Genomic DNA, 11,104 nt, shown 5'->3' on the forward strand with positions numbered 1-11,104 from the left:
GTGTGTGTGTGTGTGTGTGTGTGTGTGTGAGAGAGTGTGCTGGATGTGTGTGTACTGTATGTGTGTTTGTTCTTGAGATGTCTTAAGACACTTTGATAACGGGATATGTATGCATCACTATTATTTAGAAATATTATTTGATCGCCATTGCTGAAAGCGTTTAATGGAAACCAGCTAACATTTATCTCCATCACGTCGAAGTCCCGGAATTACCCAGATATTACAACCTGCTTACCGGCAGTTCCACATTCCCGCTGCCTCTGTCCTGCGATTTCAAAAGCTGACATCATCCGTGGCCACTCCTCCCTTCCCGTTGATACTTCGACCATTCAGCTACACAACCTGCAGTTAAAAGGGGATTGTGGAAACATTAGCGGAGCATTGCTGTAACAGCAGCCCCTCCAGGCAAGTTTTCTGAACACTGCTAAAGAGTGGCCTGACCAGTGCATGTAGTATGAACTATACATTATGTAACAGAAGATTGTACCTGTAGCACTCTTAAATGTGGACCACAAAAACTGGGTAAATATGTGTCCTATACCAAGTCTTGTCCAAATTGTTTTGCTGCGATTTGTCACAATTTAACACCCATATGTGAATTTTGGCTCATAAAGAGATGATTGTGATGCAAGCGCATGCACTCAGTCACACACACATTGATGCAGGGGGATTAAATCTTTAAAGAAAGTAGCCCTAGCTGTGAGGATAAGTAGGGCCAGTACGTGGGGACTAACAGCTGGGTGGATAGTGGCTTTTAATCCATCTGGATTTGCACATGATGGTGGAACAACAACAAATCAGTGCATGTATTTTACTTTATTTTATATATTTATTTATTTAATTTCCTTTGTGTCATACTGACAAATTTGTCACACCCCGGTGAGGGTTGTTTGTGTTGTTTGGTCACTTTCCTGTTTTATTTTGAAAGAATGACTCTCCTCTCGTTTCAGGTCACTTACCCTTCCTCCTGTGCCAGCCAGTCTGATTGTCTGCCCCACCCCGATTGTTTCTACCTGTTGCCCCTTAACTTGCGTTTAAATGGTCCTTGTCTCCCTTTGTCCTGTGCTCGTGTGTTTCGTCTTTGTGCGTGCACCCTGGCTTCACGCCACAGATCTGAACAGTTCTTGCCTTGTTTCCAGAGCCTTGCCGTTTTGAATTTTCAGTCGCTGATCCACAAATAAATATCATAAATCTTTTTACTTTGTGCCCTGCAACCGTCCGTGTCCTATGTCCAAGCCTGGTTCTGACAAAATTATTGAAAGAAATTTGTCTTGGGTGTGTATGTATTGGTGGTTGCGGTCAAAATTATTCAACTCCTCAATTGCATTTATTTGCTTTTTTTTTTTTAATGACCACATTGAAAAAATATTGAGAAATTTTATGTACTGTTTGTACACTTTGTACATGTATATTTATGTAACTTGAGCACCCTGACTTACGAGATTGTTTCTTCTAAATTTCCAAGGCACGTAGTTGCTTTTTGAATGAGTGGGAGTACGGCTGGGGCGGATGTTATTGATTGATTTTAAAATGCCAAACTGTTTTTAACTGTGAAGGACTTTGGGTTGTACATGTGTGATAAGATCCTGTACAAATAAAGTTGAGTTAAGAGTTTAGTTGTGTCACATGAGCAGAGTAGCGTCAATTCTCTGTGTCAAAGTGTCAGGGCTAATTACATGTATGGCATGTCAGTAAAACTGCAGGCTCGAGGCAGGTGGTAATGCATGACCAAGAAGCATGTGTGATGTCTTTGTTACTCATTAATCACTGAGTACATGTGTACCCAAACATTCACTGTCACAAAATAATAATCCATTTTAATAATGCTGGTATATATTGAAATGTTTGTGCGTGTTTAGGCGATAGGTGATGAGTGTTAAAGCAGGATTTCCCTTTTGTGGCATGAAGTCCTCCGTTGTATAATGAATGGGTTGCCTTTTTGAAGGCTGAATTTAATTGTGTTTCTGCTGTTTGGCTTGTGACACTTTTTGTAAACTTGTTTTTGCTTTCATAGAAATGTAGACCCATTTGCTCTGAAGTGACTCTTCAGGCGATGTTTTGCTAATATATTTTGAAATGTAATTTTACTGTACAGAAGGCCAGGTTTGATTCCGGCTCCAGCCTTCCTCTTTTGAGTTTGTATTTTCACCCCGTGCCTGCGTGGGTTTTCTCCGAGTACTGTACCAGTACTCCGGTTTCCTCCCACATTCCAAAAACATGCATGGCAAGTTAATGGAAGACTCTAACTCAGGGGTAGGAACTCCTGTTCTTCGAGAGCCACATCCTGCCTGTTTTAGATCTTTGTCTATTTCAACACAGCTGATTCAAATGATCAGTTCATCAGCAAGCTCTACAGAGGCCTGGAATGATCATGAACAATTGAATTTGGTGTGTTGGAGTAGGGACAGATCTAAAACAGGCAGGAGTTCCCTACCTCTGCTCTAAATTGTCACTAGGTGTGCCCCCCTGACAAAATTTTAATAAAACACCCTAGGTCTATGAAAATTTGATGGTATATGTAACATCCTAAGCCCTACACAAAATTCTGTCTGAGCTATATGCTAAACCAAACAGGAAGTCCACATTTTGAATTTATTTTAAAAATTGAGTGTGAATGGTTCTTTGTCTATGTGTGCTATGTGCACTAATGTTAAGACTAACTGACATTTATATTTTCCATTAACAAATAAATTTGCGAATTTATCTTGGAGTAATAGTCCAATGTTTATTTTCAGATACTTTTGATGGGCGTGACGTGACCCTTCTGGAGGTATGTGGAAGCTGGCCTGAGAGCTTTGGTGTGCCGCGGCACAATATCACATTCACAGATGCAAGCGAAGAAAGCCTCAGAGAGCGATTGGCAGATGCTATGTCTGAGTTTCCTTCTCGAGATGTCGAAGGGTCTGCTACAGGTCAGTACAGCACACACTGTATACACTTTTACAAACACAAACATACTAACGTAAATTAACAATTCCTTCAATGAGACTACAAAAATTGAAAATAATGCATCAAAAGAGAAAATCAAGCAAGGAAATTACAAAATAAATTCTATGGCCCCCCTACAGAATTTATTTTGTGATTTCCTCGCTTGATTTTCTGTTTTGATGCATTATTGTCAATTTTCAGTTTCATTGAAGGAATCGTTAATTTACGGTGGTCATGAACGGCTCTCGAGTCGAACGGAAGGAGCGTAGCTCTATCTAGTGGATGCATTGTAGATTGCGCCTTATAATCCAGTGCGTCCAATATATGAAAAAAAAATTAAATAACCCATTCATTGAAGGTGCGCCTCATAATCTAGTGCGCCTTTTTGTGCGGAAAATAGGGTAATCATATTCTGTCATGAATAGCACCAACAACTGATGACTAGTTTTTGACAAGTTTTTTTTAAATTTTAATGTACTGGACAGAGCCTGTTTAATGAATCCAACTGAAAATTTGTTCGAAAAGCCTCAAGACGTTGATCTAGCTCGATGTAGAATATTGTGACTTTTCAGCAAAAGGCGATCCATTACAGTGCTGCAAAGTCTAATGATTTACCGTGACAATAAACATTGCTGTAACTTTACCAAGATGATCCTATCTTCTTCAAATTGCACATATTTTATGAACGTCCAGCCCTGAATACACCCATGATTTTATTTTTTATTTTTTGTAGTGGTAGTGGCAACTTCTGGCTACATTAAATTAAATGTTTTATTCTTGTATGTTTTCTCCCAGCGGGTTATCCAGATCGACTTCATATTTGGTTTGAAGAGTGTTGAGGCCTTCATGATGTTAAAACATGAAGTTTATGAGTTTGCGTGAAATGCTATTTCGAGGGCTTAAACATGCACAAATACTTTGCACACACACACACACACACACACTAGGCCTGACAACATCAAGAATATTTTATTAGCTTATTGCGCAAACAAAAAATGTTCAGTAGCCCCCCAAAATTTTAATAAAAAAAAAAAACATAGGTCTATGAAAATTTGGTGGTATATGTAACAGCCTAAGCCCTACATAAAATTCTCTCTGACCTATATGCAAAACCAAACAGGAAGTCCACATTTCAAATTAATTTTAAAATTTGGCATCGCCTTGACTGCAAAAACTGCCGTAACTTGACCAACATGATAATATCTTTTAAAAATGTCATCCACTTGATGATAATCGTGGGCTAGAAATCTACAAACACATTTTTTTTGTCATAGCGGTAGAGCCACGTACTGGCTAAAGGAAACATGTTTTATTCTTTAATGTTTTCAGCCCAGTGAGTTAACCAGACTTACCTCATATTTACTTGGAAGAGTGTCGAGGCCTTCATGATGATAAAACATCATGTTTGGTAGATTTCGCAAAAAGTTGTTGTCATTTGTTGTTGTTTGTCAAGAAAACAACACTACTTTTGAGGTTCTAAACAGGCACAAAAACTCATGAAACCGGGCAGTATAATCGCAGGCCTGGCAATACGACCAATATTTTATGGGCTTCTTGCGCCATTTTTTAAAAATGAAGGCAAAGCTTTTTATTTTGTCCAATCCTGTTGTCATGGCAATGCACTGTTTGCTACAAAAAAAGGATATAGATTTTGATGGTCATATCATTCATGAAAACATATGACACTTGGCACATACGTTACACTTAGAAACATAATCACTATTTTATATGAGTTTATTGTGTGGTTTAAAAAATTGCTTTGTTGCGGACTCAAATACAGTCCTAGCTGACGGTTTCACCAAAATCAACCAAAATTTGGAAACATATATAACAGCCAAAGACCGACAAAAAGTCTCTGGAGCCCTACTCAAAACACAACAGGAAGTTCATTCATTCATTCATTTTCCGATTCGCTGATCCTACAACAGGAAGTTTTCCATTTTTATTTTCTTTCAAATTTTGCGTAATTTTCAGCCTTGGATTTAGCTTATATTTTGTCAAAGTATCTTTTAATCTGATGCATTTTCTGATAGACATTTTCAAAAATTTCCAATTACAATGTGCCCGTATCCCAATGTGACAATACTCCAATGTGGCCAGAAGTGTGAGGGTCCTTTTATAGCTGCTTACAGCTCCAGTTATTCTTGTTATGTTTTATTATTATTCGGGCCCGAACAGTGATTGCTGAGTCTTGATCTGACGACATCTACAAACATATTTTTGTTATTGTGGAAATGCCACATTCTGGCTGAAGGAAATATGTTTTAAAAGTTGATGTTTTTCTCCTGGTGCGTTAACCAGATTTGCTTCATATTTGCTCAGAAGAGTGTATAAATCTTCTTGATGTTGCAACAAGAAATTTGTGAATTTTTGTGAAAAGCTGCTGCTGCCATGGCAACGCACTGTTCGCCTAGACTTTTGAAGGTCTAAAAATGCATGAAAACTCATGAAAATTAGCAAATACATCAGGCCTTGCATCAGCATCAACATTTTGAAAAAATGGCTCAAAAAACGCCCCTTACAATTTTTTATCGAAGCAGCCCTGGTTGTACGTGTCACTCAAGATTGAAATTTACGTGGTATATGTAACAGCCCAACGCTTCCAAAAAAGTCTCCTGGAGCCATATGCTAAAGCTAACAGGAAGTCTACCATTTTGAATTTTCTTTCTCATTTGGACCAATTTTTGGCCTTTAATAGATGTTACATTTTTTTAAAAACGCCTCCTAGAGATTAAGCCCGATTGTCTTGAAACTGTTTAATCCAAAGATGTTCAAGACAACCAGGAAAAGCAAAGTGTTTAATTTTGCCGAAAATGATGCTGATTTTGATGGTCTTAACATTCGTGACAAAATAAGAAACATGCCACACACATCACACTAATCTGTGTTTTACTAATTACTGACTATTGTATTCAAAACAAAATGAATCAGTTGTGCTCCCTACAAATTTTGAATGAAACAGCTTTGTATCAACGTTTCACCAAGTTCTACCAAAAGTTGGAAACATATGTAACAGCCACAGACCTTTCACATTTTGCCTCATTTTAGGCCTTTTATAGAGCTAATATTGTATCAAACGGTTTTTAGTTGAATAAAACATTGAATAGCAAAACTGAGAATCAAACGCCAAGAGATACCAAAAGTGTTCACACACTGGCGCACACATGGTCGAGGGTGCAAGGTGGTTTCCAATTGCCCGTGGCAGTCCACTCAGTCATCTGCAAGGGGAGATCTTGCAGTTTACGAGTGTCAACGTACTTTGCGCACGGACCCCAGTGAGTCAATTTCTGCTTCCACAATGTGCACCTCCACCTGATTTTAATGGGAATGAGGAGAGCCGTCTTGATTGGCCAAGAGTCAGCTGCTTCCATCACAGCGCACAATGACGCAAATCCCCCATTCCACTCAATTCTCCCTCGTCAATGTCTACAAAAATCACAAAAGAAAGAAAAGTGCGGGAAATGCGCGGGAAGACTATGCTTTGCACTACACTTACGCTGGGCACGAAAATAGGGCCCTTATTTTCACTTACTGTCGCCGACTTTGCTGTCCCAGTTAGAAACATACACACACGTGCGCGCACACACACACACACACACACACACACACACACACACACACACACACACACACACACACACACACACACACGACAATCTCCAAACTATTAGTTCTTCATTTAATACCCAGAGGGCCATGTTGTCCCTTTGCTTTAACCAAAGAGAGTGAAGAAAGTGAGAGGGGGAGAAAATGAGTGCACTTAGTGAAAGCCTCGCAACACTGCCATGACAGACTGATAAAAGAAAAGAGAAGAAGACGAAGTAAATGAAGCCTGGGCCAGTATAAATGAACAGAAAAGGGTGCGCAAAGTCTATCAGAGATACAACGGTGTGAAAGCGGATTGTAGCCATAATATCTGTTCCTCAGCACAATCCTTCACCTTAATGACCCCACACCCCCACCCCACATTCTCCCTGCTCTTGTTTGGTCTCACTTTTAGTCCTTCTCTACAAAGCAAGAAGAGTTTGACTATAATGTGTGGCGACAGTGTGAGACAATGAATAACTCTTGTGTTCCGAGCCACGGCCATTTACCCCTCCTCCCCTTTATCATTTCAACTCTACAGACAAGTCAAGCCTGGATATCATTGTATCATTTATCCAAGACTCCATTCTGCCGCTCCGCATGTTTTGCCTTGAGGGAATTATGAAAAGTGTGTGTGTGTGTGTGCACGTGCATGAGTGAGAGAGAGAGAGAGAGAGAGACAGACAGACAGACAGACAGACAGACAGACAGTGTGTTGTCTAGATGCAGAATTTAGTTTGTTTCTATGTCTTCATGTTAGTATCACCACTTTGTGTGCTCTTTGTGTATATGTCTCCTGTGGACTAGGGGTATTGTGTTGTTGTTTTAGATCACTCTTCAGACTTCATTGGAGGAAGGCATACACACATACAGGGTACGTTCAGGTTCATGGAACAGTGAAGTGAGAAAGAGCTGAATGAGTCAATACAGTTACATGGTCAGAGTTATGGAAGGCCTTATTTGAACCCCGTATGTGTTGGGCCATTTGGCCAGTGTTTCCCAACCTTTACTGTGCCAAGGCGCATATTTTACATAGTAAAAATATCATGGAACACTACCAAAGAACGTCACAAGAAGTATATACCGCATACTCCACGAATGATGATGTTTGGTGATAATGGTGTTGGTGGAAGATCATTTAATTGTCCTGCTTGTCACGATTTGTCACCGGCATATATAGATAAACAAAGATGCATGATTGAGAGTACATACATTGCAATTTTCAAACCAATTCAGTGAAATACAGTAATTTCCCACCTGAAGGTCTTGTCTTGCGTGAGATATTGAACGTTACATCTACCTAGCGCAAGAACCCACAGTGATTGGCACTAACTGCATTAGGCAATGATATGACTACAGAGCCACACTTCAAATCAGGAATGGACTGTTTTTTTCATCATGTCAAATGTGAAGTTTTACATGATTTTATTATTGTCTTTATGTGTACATGGATTATTGGTCTCCTGCACAAATTGTACATGTACAGTGTGTCAGCCTTTGCTGACAAACAAGGGAGTGACATTCCCCTTGACCCTGTATCTTGAAGCAAGCTGACTTGGTTCAGTTGGTTGATAGACGAGAACGGGATGACGGACTTCAAAGGGCTGAAGGAGAGTATCTTGCTACTTGCTCTATAAACAATGTTGTGACTTGCCCAATATTCATTTTCCTTCAACTATTTTATTTTTTTTTTTTACAATGTTTTGATTCAGAATAGAGAGGGTAGTTTGCCCAATATAATGTCTGTATGGACATAAAAGATGGTAAAAATTTGGGTCTTTTTAAACATCCATCCATCCATTTTTTGAACCGCTTTATTCTCATAATAAAAAATCTCACACATACATTTTGGCAGAGTTTGCAGGACCTAAGGTCTGTGTGTGTCATCCACCCCCTACTCTCTGCCATTGTACCAATGGGGTAAGGCAACTTCAGCAAATTTACTTGCTGCTATGAAGCACATACCAGGTGTCTACCATTTTCAGTGAGTGGATAAACCTGAATTTATTGTTTTTTTAAATCGTTCACAGCAAAAAAAAAAAAAAAAAAGTGTTCATCTAAAATAATCAATATATCGTCCAGGCCTACTTCGTATCAAAAGCACTTGGGAGGATGGCAGTCTTGCAGTTAAACAAATATTCAAATTATCGTTCTGCAGAGAGAACCCAAATGAAGATTTTAAAAACATACCGAAAATGACAGAATCAGATGATGATAATGCTTTGGTTCTGAGCAGTACAGCCAAGGAAGCATACATTGATGCTATAGCTGATGTTGGATTCTATGTAGAATATTTTTAACAGTTAATTTTTATTTAACCAATTCTAGTAACTCAATACAGCTAACTTCACTCATGCAAGGCATCACACATACTTCTTTATTTATATAGCACTTTCACAACACCTGCAGCTGTAACAAAGCGCTTTCCAGAACATTTAACATAAAATAATAATAATACAACAGAACACCCAACATAAATCGTCAACAATAACACAATGGTAACAACTATTCCGACCTACGCCTTGCTTTAGAAATGGTTGTAGATAAAAGAGGAGTGAATCAAAGTCTCCTTTCACCAATGGATCAGACGTTATGGTTACAAAGTAAGTTTGAAAGTAAACAAGAAGCTCTAGTGTCCATTGACAAATATAGAGATTGGTTCAGTTCTCCCGTCACACCTCGATCTGCTTCTGTTTCAAGCTCCAACACTCCGTTCTAAATGCGCATCCGCTCTCTGCTCCGATGCTCCGCTCTCCTCATCCTCAGCTCCACCAGCGCACCAAAGCAGACTGTCTGTCAGCGCCTTGAAAAACGCTGCACATTACAGGCACAAAAAAAAAAAAAAATGCGACCCGCAGCTGTCAAGCGGAGATAGTCAAATAGCACCAACATTCCCCACTATCAAAATCAGTGCCAATACACAAAGGCTTCTGAGAAGGTGCAACCATCAAGCACAGATCCCTCTCCTCCTTCAATCCACCACGGGTCGACTCGAAGGACAACAAACACCAAATGACAAAACAAATGACAAAGGCAACACAAGATATGCTCACAAAATCATGTCTCCTTTTAAATTTTAAAAAGACTGACAGCGTGATCTTTTCCAAACAAAACAATAAAATTGCAAATTCCAATGTAGTTCGCTGTGGCAAGGAACTCAAACTGGTCCAAGACTTCAAGTAACTTTGAGGTGGTCCAGGATTCCGCTCTCACTTTCAAATGTCATGTCAAGAAAATTTCTAGAACAATCAAATTCAGTCTTCACAATTTTTTTCATGATATTTTTGCACATCTATGACACTTAAGGCATCTGGGATGTTTTTGCCTGGAAATTGGCACATCAGATAAGTCACGGTAGACTCTTAGCATTGATTCACCGCTGCCTTTCACATTTTCAGGAGTGTCCTTCACAGGGAACCCAACAAAGCATTTCTGTGCCTATCAAACTGAACTGCGACATCGGAAAGAGTTGTGAAAAAGCAGGCTGTTTGGCTGTGTGAAAGAGACAGGTCTATCAAGTAATGAATCAATCTTTCATCTTCTACAGAACTGCAGAGAGAGGGCAGCATCGAGACACTCAGCAACAGCTCAGGCTCAACCAGTGGCAGCATCCCGCGAAACTTTGAAGGTTATCGTTCCACTCTGCCCACCAATGAGAACCAGCCACTGAGCCTCTTCTCCAGCAACTTCCCTTAGAGTCTTACCTCATCTTCATTGGCTTTCATTTTCACTGCCGAACACGCAATTTCACATAACCAATAGGCAACTAAGTGGTAAGAATAAATATCACCATGAGCAATATTGTGTAGCCTTCTGTGAAAGAAGTCAAGTCAAATATTTCTTCAAATACTGTTTTGTGCACCCCCACGACTCAAAACACGGCATGTATATATCTTCATCCATCCATCAGAAGGGGGGCGGGGGGTGCTGGAGACCATCCCAGCTGTTTTCGGGCAGTAGGCAGAGTACACCCTGAACTGGTTGCTAGCCAATCACAGGGCACACATAGACGAACAGCCATCCACGCTCACACTCACACCGAGGGACAAGTTAGAGTGTTCCATTAACCTGCCATGCATGTTTTTGGAATGTGGGAGGAAACCAGAGTACCCGGAGAAAACCCACACAGGCACGGGGAGAACATTCAATCTCCACACAGGAAGGCTTCGAGCTTCCTGTGTGGATTTTGCATGTTCTCCTCCCTCCTGTCTGGGTTTTCTCCGGGTAGTCCAGTTTCCTCCCACATTCCAAAAACATGCATGGTGGGTTGATTGAGCACAATTGTCCCTTGGTATAACCGGGATTGTGAATGATTGTTTTTCTATGTGTGCCCTGCAATTGGTTGGCAACTACTTCAGGGTGTACTCCGCCTATTGCTGCTCGAAGACAACTGGAATAGGTTCCAGCAGCCCCACAACCCTCAAGAGGATAAGCGGTTCGGATAATTGGATGTGTGTAATTCTGAGTCCGTGTGTGTGTGTGTTTGTGTGTGTGTATATATATATATATATATAGAGAGAGAGAGAGAGAGAGAGAGAGAGAGAGAGAGAGAGAGAGAGATCTAGCTCTCTCTCTCTCTTTATGTGTGTGT

The 11,104-nt window shown here is 40.1% G+C and overlaps 1 protein-coding gene across 1 annotated transcript in view; it reads left to right on the forward strand.

The window, feature by feature from the left end:
* Nucleotides 1-10,314, forward strand: part of bcas3 (BCAS3 microtubule associated cell migration factor) — a 342,517-nt gene extending 332,203 nt beyond the window's left edge. Inside the window, exons 17-18 of the mRNA XM_019883291.1 lie at nucleotides 2,736-2,912; nucleotides 10,061-10,314. Coding sequence (XP_019738850.1) covers nucleotides 2,736-2,912; nucleotides 10,061-10,209 — 326 coding nt within the window. The 3' untranslated portion in view covers nucleotides 10,210-10,314. The remainder of the gene's footprint in view (nucleotides 1-2,735; nucleotides 2,913-10,060) is intronic.
* Nucleotides 10,315-11,104: the final 790 nt, after the last annotated feature.

This window comes from Hippocampus comes, unplaced genomic scaffold, assembly GCF_001891065.2.
Source record: "Hippocampus comes isolate QL1 unplaced genomic scaffold, H_comes_QL1_v1.1 scaffold291, whole genome shotgun sequence".
In the NCBI taxonomy this organism is placed as follows: Eukaryota; Metazoa; Chordata; class Actinopteri; order Syngnathiformes; family Syngnathidae; genus Hippocampus; species Hippocampus comes.